The 18217-nt window shown below is 39.9% G+C and overlaps 1 protein-coding gene across 9 annotated transcripts in view; it reads right to left on the bottom strand.

Annotated features, from left to right (window-relative positions):
• Positions 1–18217, bottom strand: part of TRAPPC9 (trafficking protein particle complex subunit 9) — a 464677-nt gene that overhangs the window by 422876 nt on the left and 23584 nt on the right. For all 9 annotated transcript variants that reach the window (XR_014580943.1, XM_083827405.1, XM_083827401.1 and 6 more), the window contains 2 exons: positions 16100–16316; positions 13463–13606 (listed from right to left, as the gene is read on the bottom strand). Coding sequence is in view for 8 of the 9 variants with exons in the window: in XM_083827405.1 (XP_083683531.1) it covers positions 13463–13606; positions 16100–16316 (361 nt within the window). In the remaining variant the exon portion in view is untranslated. The remainder of the gene's footprint in view (positions 1–13462; positions 13607–16099; positions 16317–18217) is intronic.

Genomic DNA, 18217 nt, shown 5'->3' with positions numbered 1-18217 from the left:
TATTTGCCATTTTATAGGAGCAAGGGCACATAATAAACGTTGGATCTGCAGAGATGGGAAGGATCACAGCTACCAAGAATGATGAAGACGACACTACAACGTGCACTTCATTCTGCCCAGGAGTGGAGGCTGTCATGCTGAAGCACCAGCTTTTATTTCCTAGCGTGCAATGCCGTCAATCACTGCGTTCAAAGCAAACGTGCTGCCGCTTGCAAAAGGAATCTGCTTACAGATTTGAGAGTCCCATTTTTATTTCGCAGTAGAAGCGCAGTGTGCTTGCCGCAAAGGCACGGCTAAAACAAGACGTTTTCCTAGGTGGCTGCTGTACGAAGTGCAGTTTGTAACACGCTGAGCCGAGCCAGCAGCTCGACTGCGTTTCACTCAGCACCGCATCTCAGCTGAGCCGCACAAGGAATCCCCACCAACAGGACTCAGCAAGAAGCATCCACCTAAGAGCAGGAGCTGCGCAATCTTTCCCGAGAGCCACTTCTGAAAGCAAACGTTGGAGCCTCTCTTCCTTGACTGAGTACCTTGACTGAGAAGAGCATCTGCGGCTGAGAAAGACACGTACTATTTGCAGTTTTCTTCCTCTTTGGAAAGAAGGGATGGAAAACAGCTACGCTTAGAGGTCGTTGCCCATCTAGCATCTTCATGCTTGTGCGTGTCAGCAGGAAGGCAATCGCCACTTGATCCTCTGACCTGTGAATTAGCCTCAACAGCTTTAAAAGCCCGCGCCACATCTGGAAACCCCACTGAATGCTCTTGTGCAGGTTTTACGGCGGTTGATTTATTGAGTGAGAAATGACGGGTTATTTTCTCATGTGGAATAACGATTCACGATCTTTTTCTCCAATTTCTCTGCAGACTCATTGAAAGCTCAGGGTCGTAAAATGGCTGCAACCAAAATAAAGCTGCACAAAGCCACGGTCAGTACTGCCACTCGAGCACACGCTTCTCGGTCTATTCATTATACCCGCATAGTACGATTTCCCTATTTCATACAGAATTATTTTCATTGCCATATTCTTGCTGCTCCTGATAACTAAAAATTTTGCAAGTCCGCCAATATTATTCGTGATTTTTTGCTTAACTACTTCATGTCAACACAATAAACTTTGGTTTTGTCCCAAGCCTGCTTGGAGCCTTTTTCTAAGATGAGAACACAAAAATCTGAAACCTTCGGTTGCACAGTTAGAAACCGTTTGCGACTGAAAGCTACTGAATGTGAACAAAAAAAAAAAAAAAAAAGTCTTTTTGCCAGTTTCACAATAATGTGAAGCAACATTTCCCAATAACGGAGCCACTGAAAAAATCTGAACAGGACAGGAAAGAAGGTTGGTTATACAGAAACATTTTTAAGGACTTCGGTAACCAGTTTAACCATATCACACAAACAGCATTTCATGCCTTGGCAGGTAACAGAGAGGTCTCTTCCAACCTAGTTGATTCTGTGATTCTGTGAAAATTAGAAGAAAACAATTGCTTTAACTCAAGAAATGTAGAACATACCCAGCCACAGCTACTACCCCTTAAAAAGGAGTCAAATATTAAAAATATGGTGTTGGCTCTTTGGCAAGCACATGGTTGGTCTTGTACTGATGAAGATTTTCTGTCCCTTGCAGAGCAATCTGCAGCAAGGCAGAATGAGGAAAGGGAACAGTTTGTGTCTGACCTGCCAGTTGCACTGAAAGACAACTGACTTTCTGGTTCCTTCCACAACGTGCTAAAATATTGAGAAAGGAAGTAGGGAAACAAACAGCTAAAAGCCTTCTGACTTCAATTTTCCCCTGGTGTTAAGCCCAGAATCAGAGGTTTAACAAAAAAGCTGGTACCCAGGGTTGTTTGTGCTGGCTGAGCTTTTCCTTCCGCCTTGAAAACAGCAAATGGCATTGACGAAGGAGAAGTCAGAGGAGACCTCGTGCAGCAGTCAGTTCCGACAAGTGGCAGCCAGCTGGCCCACCCAGCTCTCTCAGGAACAAAGTGTCAGACATTTCCTTGACAAATTACTAGTAACAAGGCAGAAAACACTCAGTCTGACAGCAGAAGAAGCAAGAGAAACAGTAATTTCTGTACCCGGAAACATCAACTTTTTCCTTCACAAAATAGAAAATCGCTTGATGAGCCATCTTCCAACTAGAGAAGATAGAAAGCGTCTGCTACCGTGGAGATCTCCTGCACCACCATGCCATCAAGGTGCTGCTGATCCTTCAAAGAAAAAAAGGAATTCAGAAAGGCCACAAAATACTTTAAGACCCTCAACAAAAGCTGTAGCAGTGAGTGAGTATTCATAAACTAACAGCTACAAATTGTTTTTACCTTGAAGTTAATCACTTAGCTCACAGCACGCGTGCAGAGGTCTTCATGACCTTTCAAAGAGTCCCTCAAATTCTAGTCTGGGAGAGATGCAGAGGGACAGTTAAGCATCCTGTTTGTACATTCAGTGCATCCCTCTTCACTACCACAAGAAAGCCAACGTTGTAAGCGGAGCGTCTTTGCAAGACTTGCCCGATCAACCCACTTATTCAGTATTTCAGCTGTTTAATTCAGCAGAACAGAGCAGGTCTCCTCTAATTTGCAGGCAAGCATCACCAGTTTTTCCATTACATAAAGTCTGGTAGGAATTCGATGACAGCATTTTCTACATTTGTAGTAAACTGCACCTCTAATATTTTTTGGAAGAGAAAGACTTGGAGCAAGTTAACCTTGCCTTCAAACTGCCCACGGGTCCCAAGCAAGTTGCTTTGTCTCTCAGGGCACCGTTAGCATTTACCTTTTCCATGGATAAGTAAGTGTCATGAAACTGGAACAAACTTAACGTCTCTGATCTCCACGTTTAACGTAACAAATTTAACATCTCCACACCACCACATTTTGTCTATAGACTCAAAAGATATTCTCACGGGGAGAACCAGAAAGGACTGGCAGACAGCATATTACACGAACCCTGCTTCTTTGAGAAATCAAGCAAAATAAATCTCTAAATAAATACGGCGGAGACTAAAACTAATAAAATTCACAGTTTGAGATGGAAAAGAGAAGGAAAGATAGGAAAATAATTTATCTGTGTTAGCCAGAGAGCTTGATAAGTAAGACCCACTTTCATGAATAGATCATTATGAACGGCAGCAAAGAAAGTGGCTCCATCCTTACAAGGAGGGAATGCGTACGAGGGGATTCAGTTATTTGCTGTAGTAGTTATAGTTCATCTTTGAAAGAGCAATCATTGGCTTTACTCCTAACATTGCAGGGGAGAGGGAAAAGGAAAATGTCTGGTTTCAAAATAGATGAAATATAGAGGAGTTGTCTGTGTCAGGATTATGCTCTCTGCTTCTGAAGACCACCACAGAGAAAGAAAGAATGGAAAGAGACTGCCTAAACACACAAAGGTTTTTTTTTCGGAAATTTGGTCTTTCATTACAAGATTTTTTAGCAATTATATAAAATGTGTACACATTATGTCACAGTGAGTCTGAAATTCACACCCAGCACAGAAATACTTTTGGATAGAATCTCAAAAAATTGGGATAGCCGAAGTGAGAGTTCAGGGAAACGCCATTAAAATTTCAGCATCTAGTTCTCCACTGTACCTGAGCTAACTTAAGATGTCTGTGTTCTCTGAAAAACATTTCAAAATATATTTTGTACATACAAAATCAGTATGTAAACCACTGAGCAATGTTAATGATTTCTGACGTTAATACCAGCAGACCTATCTTTACATAAAGTGGAGCAAATGAAGCAAAGCTAACTTCCAAAACAATAAAAAAAAAGTTAAAAGACAACTCCTACAAAGCCACTTCTGAGCAAAGCAGGCTTTGTAAAAAATGTACAGATACAATGGCCCACTGTTACACACATCTGATCTGGTGTTTTGGGTAGAGGAAGCACAGAGAGACAGAAGGTGGTAAGAACATCACGGTAATTTCTGTAGGAGCTCTCTCCTCACTTCACTGTCCTGCAAAGTCACTGGAATTTGGCCAGAGAGAATTAACATAATTCAGAGTTTTGATGCTTCCATTAGTGGCAAGAAAGAGAAGAGACTCCTCTTGCCTGAGAAAAGGCCAGTTTAATTGTTTAAAGAACCAGACAACTGTCTCAAAACTGATAACGAAAACATGCCAGCTCTCTCAGCTAACATATTTGAGTTTTCCAATCCTTCCGAAAAAGCATTTTTTCAGTATCACTCCCGAATCTTTTTGTTCTTTTCAAAGTACATCCAACCGTACTCAAATGGACATCATGCAGGGAGATCACCAAAGCAGATGGATGATCTTTTAAACACCCGTATTTCTACTTACATATAAACTGCTACTTGCAGTTAGGAGGGCACTGAGTCTGTTAAAGCCATCTAAAGGCCATATATTTGGATTTTAGTAAAATAGTTAATATAAAAATACCTTCCTTCAGCACAAAACATTAGCAAATACACCACAAATTCTTCACGTCTTCATATTGTCAATTAAAGCATGTCTTCCTCGAAGCAGTTTTTTTCTGGAACAACAGCTTGGCAAGTTGTCTTCGTTTGAACATCCCTTCTCTCCATTAATCACATCAGGCTTCTTCAAAAAACAAGAGGCAACTACACGATGATGGGAATTCTGACGTACAGCTTGGAAATTTCATTTTATTCATGAATGACTTTAAAACAACTTAGTAGGAACTTTCTGTCATAAAGAAATGCACCATTTTATTTTAATGCCGGATTTGCTGTTTCACATAAGAATTTGGATGAGGCAGAGGCTGGAGATTTTGTCTGCACCTCATCAAGTCCAACACAAGTCTAAACTAAGGTAAATTGCGTGCAAGACATTCAGCTTTGTTTGTAATGCCAGGCAGTTTGAGTCAGCGTTCATTTTATTTACATTACAGCATTTTTTTCTTCATGTAACACTGACTCAAACTGCTAGTCTTCATATCTTGTGTTATCCAAACGAATTTAAATCTCTCGTTCCTGTTGGTGATTTTGTTACCAGTTTAGTCACCCTCATTTATTTAGTCCACAATCACTAAATTCACTGAATTGTAGGCTGAACCAGAGTTACTCCAGCCACACAAGGATAAGCAGATCACTCTTTCCAATCGATAAACTTCTGTAGGCATTTTGGTTTTCCTCTTGGCAACCTTAAGTTTCAGCATAGTCTACAAGACATATATTTCATGAAAATCAATGGCATCTTTTTTTAAAATGTGGTTTTAGAGTGAAGTTATTTAATATGCCAGCTCCTCCAGAAAACACCAGTTCCAAAGTGAGGTTTTAAAAGAATATTATAAACCCAGAGAGTTTTACCTGGCTGCTACTATTCTGTATTAAAAATAATAATAAAAAGAAAGCAAAAAAGATTTTTAAATATGCAGGAGCGTTTTAGATAAACAACTCCCAGCAACAGGAGCAGGTAGCAGTGCTGAAGTTTTATAGCACAGAACTGAACAAAAGAGCACTAGAACAAAAGCAGCAAAACTCAAATCTAAACTCCAAATCTACAAATCCTAAATACCGCCCACGTTACTGATGCCTTTATACATTAACCTCGTACGGGAAAACTTAAATATGAGTATGTAGCGTCATTCTTTGCAGTACTGCAAGAGAGGTGGAAGAGTTGGAGGAAAAGAAAAAAACAAAACTTCAGCCAGTGGGCTTGTGTATGGCACATTTCCTGGTCCCCTCCGTTTATCTGATTATATATAGAGTACCATGATGAATGAGTTAAGTGACTTCTAAGAAACTTCCTCCTACTTCAAGTCCAAACTCAGAAGATTTTTATTACAGTACGTCAGAAAGCATTTACATTCAAGCTTTTTTTTTAATATATTCAAACACATTGTGCCACTACTATACCTCTAACACACACAAGGTGCTAAGTCTGCTCAATTATATTTTTATATGTATATACACACACACTTTTTATATATACATACATAGATAAGATACGGCACTATGCTGGAGCTGTAAAAATACTTCCGATCCATGGCTACGAACCTCCCATGCTGCTATAAATATTCCCTTTGTAATTATACTGGACATTTCAGTCTCCATCCAGAAAATGGTTCATTTTAGTATTACAAGCCCAAGCAGAGTAGCTCCTGTTTGAAAGATTTACCGGTTTCACAAAACCCCCTTGCAGGCGCTTTGTCAACCAAAACACAACGCAGTGCGTTAAAGCAGTTCAGTACTGTCAGTTATGTAAAACTCACCTCAACTCAGATGTTTGCATCTAATTCTAATTTCCACATTCTCTGTTCAGTCTGATTAAAGCTTCATTCTTCTGAGCCCTTGAAATCGGTAGCTTCTGTCCTTCTAAAAATTGATTTATGTGCTGTAGAGAACCCATAGGGAAATGCTGTCCGAATGGAAAGGTAATATTGAGGAACAACGCTCCCTATAGCTACAAAACACTGCACAGTGCTGACAGGCCATGGCTGTATTAGCAAGTTCTACAGCACAAAAGGAGAGAGGCCACAGAGGGAATCAGTTGGTGCCTATATCACACAGACTTCAGGGGATTACTTGAGACTAGTTTCAGCGTAAGCAGACCTTCTCAGAGAAGGTTTCCAGTACAGCACCTCTTACTTTCTACTCTCGAGACAGTTACTGAAGTAACTATGAAGTCCTAAAAAAAAAAAAAGATGCAGAGATTCATTTGCCACTTACGGTTTTGACAGGAGAATAAGGACCATTTAAGAAATCCGCTAATTGCAACTGTCAGAGGTTCAATTACTTAATTTTTACATTCCTTTAGCATCTTTGAACTTTATCTGGTGAACTTTTTTCATCTTACAGGTCAGATCACTCCCCATCGTAAACCATTCCGAGTTAACTCTTTGAAAGAATTCATCAGGTTTACTCTCTGCAGAGGAAGGGCTTTGCCTTGAAATCTTCCTTCCTAAAAAGGAAACCTTCATCAACTTCTCTGCTATGGCTCCATCTTCCCTGAGTGTGTCGTTTTACACCTGTTACAGTTCATTTCTACAAAAGTGCAGGCAGGCTTCATGTTTCCAACGCATTTGAAGAAGTTACTAGCTTTCAAGCATTCAGCAAGTTACTCTTCAAAATCTGGTTTGGGCTTAGGATTCCCTCCTTCCCCCCATTTAACTTGTCACAGGCGGCGTTCCCCTTTACTTTCTATGTTTGGACACAACATATACTTTTACAGTGTAAATTTTCTCCACTTGTATTTATTTTGCCCTGCTTTTTCACTATTTTTGGATTTACTTTAATGGAGAAGGGGGAGAATACACTTACAGAGAACCTAGTATGACATCTTTAAGTGGTCTCCATGCAAGCAGCAAGCACACCACCCCTAATTTCTTCCAATGAGCTTCGTTACTTCTATGTAGCTCCTCTTTTCAAAGTTCGATGCTACTGACAGGGTTGTCTGTTTTTGTTAGAAGTCAAGCATTCTTGTTTATCCTCATTTTTATTTCTAATACTTACCATCTTGCTGCTTATGACCTGAATATGACGAAGAAGAAGGGGAAAAAAAAGAGGAACACTGGGAACAGGCAGGGGAAATGGCAAACAACCAGCTCAAACTGAAGCTCTTAAGAACTCCTACTACAAGCAGTCTAAAAAGGGAAGAGTGAGAATATCACAGGAAGACATAAACAAGAGAACAGGACACGGCGAGGTGAACAAACCCTAACAAGTTGCTCCTACAGTCCCGCAAAACCAGGTGGTTTTAAATTATCCCGTGCTCAAGAGGAGCAGCAGTTATTTAGAGGTTTGTAGGTTATCCTGAATCCCTTTCTTCAGTGAGATGCCATTAGTCAAATCCGTGTGGGGAACCATAATTCGCTAAGTGCTGATGCAGTTTGATTTAACTTTCCTAAGCGTTCAGGGGCAAACTGAAGACAATGTTTTATGTAAGGATCCCCAGAAACTAAATCTGGTCTTTACTGCTGCCAATATAGGCTTGGCAGAAGGGTTACACTTAAGGGCATTTGCACAGTTGGTTTTGGTCTAGCTGTCAATTTTTACGAGCTTGGTTTAATATCCTTCACTCTTTTCTGCATTTCTACACAGCAATTTGAAATTTAAATATCGCCAAGCGGATGCATATGCAAGTTGTTCTATAAATAAAAATGTCTGCAAAATACTACGTAGTTTCCTCTTTCAAGCTATGAGATAGAAAGGCGTATTTTCAGAGTTGTCAGATACCGAGTTTGACATGTTCAAATTACGATCGGCCCAGGTTTAACCACAACTGCCAGAGATAAACAAGGTTTGGGGAATTTTTCCAAGATTAAGCCCATCGCTTCTTTGCAAAAAGGACAGAGCTCACCCTTGGCAGTTGATATGTCAGCAGTCTCTTGAACACGACAGCGTTGAAAGGAGCATGAGAAGGTTCTGAAAAGAAATTCTGAAAAGAAAAGGGTCTGAAAGTGATCTCAGATTATTGTCACGCGGTCCCTGGTCCTCCAGCTACCCCCAGCTCTAAGCTACCAAAGCCGACTGCCCAGCCAACACTGACGAGTCCATCACGACTCATCCAGAGGACAAGGGGAACTGAAAGAGCATTCAGCATAAGGCTGGGCAGAAATTCCGCATCGAGGAGGAGGATCTCAGCACCGGGGGAGAACAAGCAGCTTCTGGACAGCGAGAAATTATCTGCATGAGAAAACAGCCTGGAGCCGAGCTTGCAAACCCTAAAGTTTGAATGGCACAGATTAACATGCCGTGTGATTTTGAAGTGGCAAGCAACAGCCAGCCCTGCAGAAGGGACAGAACCGTGCCACCTCGGGGCTCAGAGTCATGTCCGTGACATTTATATGACTCAGGGTATTTTTGAGAAACCAACAGAGGACCTCTGAAAAGAGCAAAGACCTTTTTCTTAGACAGAGCCACGTTTCGCTCATCCTACTGACCCGATGCAGTCACGGCATGCAGTCACTGTCTGAGCAAGGAATGATCTCAGCAATGCTGGGGTATTTCCTGTGCAAGGCCTGTATGAAGGTGTATAAAGCATTCACACCGCAAATGAAATTCCACACACAGAAAACCCTCTTAAAGGACACTAGAGAACTGCTAATAAGGTTTTTTTCCATAGAAAACAACACCCAGCTACAGCAAGAGTGACCCCCCTAAGTCCTTCATCACATGCAGGACTTCGTCTGACCTCTGCCTGAAGAGAAATGTCAAAACAATTTTTTCACTGAAGATTTCACGTCCTTCAGAGAATCAATGACAGTGGCTAGAGTGATGACGATGTGCCCTGCAGAGGGCACGCCTGCGTCTAAAGCCTATCTGTAATGAAGCCCAGGATATCATTTGTAGTTTAGCTAGGGCTAAAACAAATTTTGTCATGACTCAGTAGAAAAATAAATAAGCCAAAACTGTTCAAAATCTTACAGGCAGTGAGCAGAGAAAGCCTGACAACTGGATCAACAGAAGTGGAATGACAAGTGGATCTTACCAGCCAGGCCGCCAGACATTTTGTGGCCATGGCCGTGGAGGTTAGCCTATTTATTTTTGGTCACCACTGCTGCTGAAAAGACTAAAGACAAAGGTCATCGCAGAAAGACTGAATTGCACGATGCCCACTGTTCTCTCGCTGCTGTTGAAAGGTCGACATACATACATGAGGCCGGCCACATCATCATTTTTCAAATTGTCAGCCAACGTGCTTCTGTTTCTGAAGAGAGTTATCGTGCTGATCTATGGGAGGGTAAAAGCAGCAGAACAGACACGCTGAGACACTGAGGGCCATGCTAATGCTGCAGGTGTACCTGTGCTGGCGACCCCGTTGGCTAGAGAAGCACCAAAAGGGTACCAAGGGGGCTCAGACAGCCACGCAGGCCGTGTCCAAAATCAGTAACTACGATGGACAGAAGGAAAATATGGAATACTTCTCCTGTTACCTTTGCCTGCCGGTTATCCAAGCTCAGAAGGTAGAACTAGTGTCACGAAGTCGGCGTGCACCTTCATATTTAGTCCCACAGTCTCGAGCTGCTTTGGGAGCCAACCTCTGTCCTGCAGTTTGGCAGCGGAGGCTGCAGCTGTATCCAACGATGTAAGAAGAATCAGTGGTGCAGAGGGATGACAGAAAGGCACCCTCGCACATTTCAGGAAGCACTTCCAGATCTTGTTCCCTCTCTCACCTCGCGTCACTCACCTTAAGTATTAAGGTATCCAGAATGCTTGGTCAACAGAGGAAGCACAACCTCTGCGTGTTTCACGCAAGGCAGAGCAATTACGCTGCCGACTAAGGAGGTACTCAACAGGCGGATCAGCGGAGATCTCAGATGTACAGCCCACCACCTCATCAGAGCGCTGAAAAGCGTGAGAACAGCCAGAGGACGGGAAGATCTTAATGACACTAAGAAGCAGCGGAAGGCGAACATGATTTCCTCAAGTAATAGAAGAGACGAACTTGGAAAATATTTAATGAACTGAACTTGTCCGAGGAAGTAGCAAAGCATTCCTCGTTTCATGCCACACCACGAACAGTGAGAGAAGGTCGCTTCTGTGCACCGAGCTCCTTGTCACCAGAGAAGTAACCAAAGCATCGGGCGTGACGGAGTTCAAAACCCACTGAACATCTGGAAGAACCCGAACTTGCAGGGGTGCCACACGTGCTTTCTGAAAGTCGGTTCTGTGCGGATGGTCACACCGCAGTAACTGCTGTTTTGAAGCAACTCTGCGCTTAGAAAAGCCCTATGAGATGAGCCCCCTCAGAATCATTTGTTCGCATAAATTACAGTCCTTTTAAGAACTATACCATCAATATATATACCATAAATACCATCAATAAAAAAAAAATGGTGTTTTTCAAGTATCTGACCTTACCCAAATTAAATTCAGTGTGAGCCGTACGCAGTGTTATGTTTCAAAAAGTATTATGCAAAAGAGATGGATTTAATTCCAAGCAACTTTGCATTTGCACATTTTAATTCTTTCTGAAAGAAGGAGCGATTCTCGAGGGGTTGTGAACATTACAACATAATGGTTGGAGATCACAGAGCTTTACAGCAGACTTTGGTACCTCTTTTTGCTAACCAGAAGATGGCATTTTACAGATTTACGTAACTAAATCGCTTAATTTTAAATCAGACTCCAATTAAAATGACAACTGACAGCACCCATTTACGTGATCATACTGTTATTTGGATTTGCATGTTTGGAAATTGTAGTTCCAGTAAATATACACAAAAGTTGTGTTCTTAAAATAATTATCAGTGTCATTTAATTAATTCAAATACAAGAAAGTTTTGTTTTAAACACAGACTATTAGACAATGCATTTGGGTTCTGTGAATAGGAGCAAGAGCTTCTAATTAGATTTTTCATTATAAATACAAAATCTCATCCTCTTAAATTCGACTAGAAGCGAAATCAAATTTTTCTGTTTGCTGAAATCCGAGTTCCTCAACTTCAGCTGAAGTAGTAAATGAACAGAACTAGATTAAGAAGATAGAATGAGCCAATATTCCTTTTCTGTGTCTACAAGAAGAAAATCCAGAGACATAAAAGGCTTAGATTATGTTCCAGTACCAAATGTTTGCCCGGTAACTTCCTTCCAGTTTAGAGTTTTCACTTCCATTGGTTTTATTTTTAAAGAGGACCTGCAAACTGTCTGAATTTTAAATATAAGCACAGAATTTAACGTGTATCCTCAATTAAAAGCTTTAAAAATAGGAAGTGTGCTTCATTTAAGAAAAAAATAGTTCTGGGTAAAAAAATTATTTTAAAAAGAGTGAATTTTCCTCTACCTCTTAACTTCCAACGTGGCAACTTTCCATAGAGAATAATAATAAAATCTTAGCATTCTTAAACTCCAGCGCTACTGAGTTATTTCAATTTCATAATGAAACCCTTTTTGGTAAAGAAAACCTTGAAGTTTCAGTCATGATTATCAGAGAAGAATACTAGTTATATCTTAAAAAGTGTGAAGTTATAAATAGATATAACACTTTGTAAGTTCATAATATAATGGAAACTGTTCACAGACTTTAAATAAATACTAAGTAGCAAAACCTTATGCATACAAAGCATCTTGTTTTAGTCCTTTACCACAATCCATGGTTCAAGGGGGTTCTTTGTTTGTATTTTTCCTGATAATAATGGAAAAAAGAACACTATAAACGCACAGTAGTTTTCTATGCTAAATGAATCCTTGCAGAAGAGCACACAAGAACAGCCTCAGAAGAATTAAGAAAAAAAATATACAATTCAGAAATAAGTTTCCAGTACTCACTGGTACTCTAGTTTGGAATACTCACCATGTCTGAAAACCATGCAAAAAGCAATCAGCATGCTATCAGCAAAAGATTTCAAAACACAACAGCGAGCTCTATTTTGGACCCCTTCAGCAGAAATGGATAAAAAGATTCAGCTACATTTCAAACACTTTGAAGAGCACTGAGTTTTAATTTTTCAAAGACACTAAAAGTCAGAGTTCTCAGAGGTCTTATGAAGCTGGAAGCTTTACTCAGCCATACAATGTTTGAAGACAAGAAAGACTAGAATTTCAGCTCTCATTTTTTTTCATATAGAGGAAACTGAAACACAGAGAACATTCAAGGAGATTCAAAACCTAGTGGCAAATACAAAAATACGTTGGTTTTAGGACCTTTTTAGGATTTGGGATTAGTAATAACATGTGGACATACGTGGAACAGCTCAAAGCCTTTTCTTCAGTGAAGCTTTCCATACGTAAATCAATGAAGCTTCACGTAAGAGCCCTGGAAAACCCAAAAACCTGGAAAACCTTTCTGACAGCAACTAAGACCTACAGAGAGGCAGATAATTTATTCCAGTAACCCAGCTCCTCTCTGTTCCTCTCCTTCCTCCATTACTGATTAAGCCACTAAAAAAACAAGGGAATTCGTGAGTAGGCAAAGAGCTGAAGCCTGCCAGCTAAACTGTTGGTTGCAGGAGTCACCAAAGAGCAACATTTGCCCATTATTAAAGAAGAAAGGAGGAAAAACAACTGCTGAATTCAATTCCATCTTGCTCAGCTGCTACAAGTTCGTTGTCACAAACACAGGGACCAGGACTGTGCCTACTCCCTTAGAGGGCTTCTTTACCACAGAATCCTCTAGGTTGGAAAAGACCTTCAAAGACCATCGAAGTCTAACCAACAAGCTGACCTACCAAGCCCCATCACTAAGCTACATCCCTAGCGCCACATCTACACGTCCCAAATTAAGCCCTCCAATCATACACCAAAAATTTACAGAGGAAATTGAGCAATAGGCTTGAGGCAGTCAATCAGCAGACGGAAAACATTTAAGAAAGTTTTATTTTAGCTACTACGTATCAAGGTCAGGACACTGCAATATTTAAAATTAATAACGCCGTACACTTGATTGATGGCCATCAAACAGCTACCCAGTGTGCACACAATTCTCTAACTTCTGTCCTCTCCACTACTTCTCAAATTAAGCATACTTCAAAGCAAAGTCATGTTGTTTGACTGTAGGACAGAAAAAAGTGCAGACGACTCTCCTCTTTTTTAAAATCATACCTTGATCAGAAAGAAAATCCAGCATGGTCTGGAGAAGGAAGGACAGATGCCTGACAGATAGAGCAGGGTTGCCCATTCTTCTGGAGGCATACACGAGTTCATGAAGCAAACGCATCTGTACTGCAGCCCATCCTCGATGAGTTCCTACAAAATAAACACTTTTTGAAGCTAGAAGTCATCAAAAAACAATCAAATTTGGTTTTCTGTATGTTCTAAGCAGTAATTTAATGATACTTAGATTAAAATCACCCAATGGGACCAATAATTACAAAATCCAAAGCTTGGACTCAAAACAGTCAAAAAAAATAGGGGTTTGGGTTTGTTGTATATTTGACTGTAAAGCAATTTTTGTTTCATATGCTTGCCTATTGACTAAATTTATCATTAGAACTCAGAAAACGAAGTTAACACTTCTCATAAAGAAAAAATAATACAATATACAATTTTTAACTTCTACAAACAAGAAATTCATTCAAGATTTTATACAGAAACTTCACTTTCATCTAAATCCAGTACTTCTTAAATCTCTCCAAGGATCAAGCAAAATGTTTTCTCCCGATGCTTTCCTCACCTTTAAAAGTCAGTTAAAAAAGAAATAGACTAAAGGACACAAGGCATATCTCCTGACTATTATTAGCCTTTAAAAACTAAGTTTCAGACTACAAATTATTTTATATTTGCCAAGTTTCTATCAGAACAATAAACAGTGCACCATAATGTAGGCTTTCTTTTGAAAATGTAATATTCAGTACATGTTATGAAACTTAACCTGCTTTTAGGTCATTCAAGGAATAATGGTTTTAAACTAAAAAGGGTAGGTTTAGATTAGATATAAGGAAGAAATTCTTTCCTCAGAGGGTGGTGAGGCCCTGGCACAGGCTGCCCAGAGAAGCTGTGGATGCCCCATCCCTGGAGGTGCTCAAGGCCAGGCTGGATGGGGCTTTGGGCAACCTGGGCTGGTGGGAGGTGTCCCTGCCCATGGCAGGGGGCTGGAACTGGATGGGCTTTAAAGTCCCTTCCAACCCAACCCATTCTGTGGTTCTATGATCAGTACCAAGCAAAAGCAGTAATCGTTAAATAACACTTATTCTAAGATGTGCAATACTTCATAAACTTCTAAACGGACTTCTTCCTAGTACTACCCTTCAGCAGTTGGCTAACTCTTCTAGAAGTAATTCCTGGAACCAAATGTTAAGGAGTTTATATTTCCCACACACAGGTATCAACATGAGGTTATTTTTCCACGTGTGAAATGCCATTCTTACCAAGCACTGCTTACAATTTACAGTGATCCTTCCATGTCTCTGCAAGAGCCAGGGTAAGATCTGACAATTTTTAGGGGTAAAACCTGACAAAGCACTTCAGTGCACCATAAAGGTAAGGTAAAAAATAAACGCCAATTGTCTTTTTTTTCTTTAATAGCCAGCTCTTGCAGAACTTCTGCAAACTCTCCTCCCAACACAGTCCCACGCCAGTCTTCGAACTGGAATCCCAACAGTAGATAGCCAATGCATTCTCACAAAAGGGAGAACAATCTGCCAGCTGCAATTTATTCTTATTTAAACCAGTTCAGAGTCCTATTACAGGTGAACCTCACTGCCTTTTCCATTGATTTCAGCCCACTGTTTGCTGCTCCACTCCCGCAGCGACATCGTTTAGTGAATGGTCACTAAAACACCACTATACAAAAAGAATTCGAGTTTTTGGGAAACCCAGGAAAGTTTACTCAAAACTCCCAAGTTCCCAAGCAGCATATTAGCTGTCTCTTCTTTTACAGGGAAAATGTGGCACAGTATATTAAAATAAAGACATTTTTTTAAATGATTACTTTATATACAGCTTTGGATAACATTGGTGCCAAATTAAAAAATGTTCGAATAGAGCTTACCTAAAAAAGGGCAGCAGACAGTAAATAAAACTTGCAGAACACAGCACTTAACAGCAACAAGAACAGTCACTTGTTACAGGCTGGTTTGAGTGTTTTTTTTTTTAAATAAGTGCAAAAAAATAGCAACTTTAAAAATATATAGCATCTAAAAATTGCTTAAATGTCTTAACCAAAAGCTAGTCTTACAGATAACACCACACCAATTTAACTTGTGGAAGAATGTGACATTGATACAGATATATATATATATATATATATAATTACAAGCATGTATGTACTTTATATTATATCTGTATATAATGTATATGTGTCTATATATAAAAACGTAAAAGAATCTTTCATTCTTTAATTAAAAGCCAACAACAAATACCACAAGGAATACAGTTTCTGAGACACAAGTCTTCAAAGGCAGCTAATTAAAAAATACTCAGAAATAAAATATGACCTTTTTTGTACTGAGAAGTGTATCATCACAAGACATTTTTGAGACAGCAGAAGGGAAGCTCTCGTTAATAAAATGCATTTGCTGCAAACAGAGGAATTCAGCAAGACACTCAGCAGTAGCTCTCCGAAATTCAGAACTATTGGAAGCAACACCAGCAAAAAGTAAAGGTGTTGTTCTAATAAACTGCTTGATTTGCCACAATTAGTGAGAGATAAAGGACTTGAGTTTTATTTGAAATCTCTCAAGGAAATTAGTTATAGAAAGCCAACTGAGTGACCTAGTAAGCTTTCCCAGAGACACTTACCTTTGCTGAAATCTTTAGGATCCAACGATAAGCTATAGCCAGGGAGAGTTTCCAAAAGCAGTTTGTAGCACGCCCTCCACCCAGGCTCTGGGATGCTCGGGGCAGCGCACTGCATTGCTGCTATACGCTTGAAAAAAGCGGATTTGCGGTGAAAACCAATACGTTCGTACAGCTCGGAAAGAATGCTGTAGCGCTGGATTTTTTCTTCTTCTGAAAGCTGAAATTAAAGGGGAGAATAGGAAGGAATTGGTTTTAATCAAGAAAGCATATATCTGAGTAACGGGGAAAAAAAAAAAAAAGAGAAAAAGCAGAGGGAAATGTAGCAGACATCTCCAACACCCCAGAAGGCCAGAGAATTCGCATACAGCCAGTCCTGGCAGCTCCTACTGCCAGGAAAACTTACACTTGCTTCAAGTTCAACAGCTACCAAGAACAGTGAAGACGCAATTCTTTATCAACTTAATTTGTCATTAGTACTAACAAGTAAGTAGTCAAAGCAGTTAAACATACCTAACCAGCTCCGTATTTTATGGATGATGTTTAGCATGATACTCATGTGCATGGTCAGAACACAAAATACACCACATCCAAACTCAACTGATGTAACGAGTGAAGTGTCTTCACCAGCTTAAGAGAAAACCTAGCAGCTGATCTTGAAATCTCAGGCTATGAAAGCAAAGAAACTTAACGCCTCGATTTTATGAGCCTCTGATCTTGTAAACCACAAAACATGCAGTCCATGATACCATACAAATGCAGACTGTCAACTAGCGAGGTAGAATTTAGTGAAAGGTTAAGTCTCATTAAGCTTAAAGTTCAAACAAACTTGGTAAGGAACTACCAACATGCACTGTAGCTCGTAAATATACTGGCACAAGTCCCAAATAATCACTCCTTCCGCCCTGGTGTGCAGTATTTCTTCTATGCAGAAGAAGAAACTTCTGCAAGAGTCTCGAAGTTATCAGCTATTTCATGTCTATATCCCAGTAACAAGCATTAATGAGTCCTGAAAGTGGATCCATGCTGACACCTAGTGCACAACATCCAACACGCACAACCAAAAGCAATATGAAATATTTTCCATTACGAAGAATTATTCCTCAAAATATGTTATCAGCTTTACAGGAATGTACAGTGATAAAGTTCGTACAAAAATAGCACTAATGGACAAGAAACACCATTTCTGCCACTCACACTGCAAAACCAAAAGCATCAGTCGGTGAATTGTGTTTATCTTCAGATACTTCAGGACTTGTGAAGTTGAAAAATACTAGCCACGCTAGTAAATTTTGCAGAAATTATTAGGTTTTATGAAGCTTCAAAACATTTTTAGCCATGTAAATCCTGACATACAAAAACATGATCTGTTTTCACAAGTCACTACTAATTTTGGGCACAGGGATAGGTCCAAAAAAGGCCCAAAGAGACCTGGAGTTTTCAGGACACACCATGACCTTATCTGATAGCTCAAATCCTAGTAGGTCAAAAGATTAAGAGATGCAGACAGACTAGCAAATGATTTGGGGCAGTTTCAGCTAGTTTTTGAAGCTGAAGTTGCTATTTCCCTCAGACCTGGCAACACGAGCCAATGCACAATGCAAAAACAAAGCCCGGCCACATAACAGACCAATCCTTTAACTGGAATTGTGAAAAGGCAATTGCACCAAGCTGAAAACCATCAATAAATGCAGCTGGAAGGAAAACAAGGCACAAAAATAAGACACTGATCAACGTAAAAACAGTTTTTCAGAATCCCCAAAAGCTAGCATCTGGAAAGAACATGAGGTGTTACATTAAGTTCAACTGCTCTAGCAGAGAAGAAGCTACTCCAACTTTTTTTCTTCTTCTTTTCCCTATTTATATAATTTTTAAAAGATAGAAAATCAAAAAATGGCAGCAGAGTTGAAAGGGCCATGAGCAGATCAAGTATTGCAGTTAGAAAAGCTTAAATAAATTATCAAAACGATTTCTCAAATATGAAATACTGTCTGTGTTCACATACTAAGAGTTTAAGATGTAAGTTTAAGATGGGAAGTTAAGTCTTTAAGTTAAGAGTAAGTTTAAGATGGGAAGAAAAAGGGCCACGATAGCTCTTTAGATGAACATGAGCACTCACGA

This window comes from Anser anser (assembly GCF_964211835.1).
Source record: "Anser anser genome assembly, chromosome: 2".
Classification (NCBI taxonomy): domain Eukaryota; kingdom Metazoa; phylum Chordata; class Aves; order Anseriformes; family Anatidae; genus Anser; species Anser anser.
Note: the sequence above shows the minus strand (reverse complement) of the source record. Positions and strands in the feature narration are given on the sequence as shown.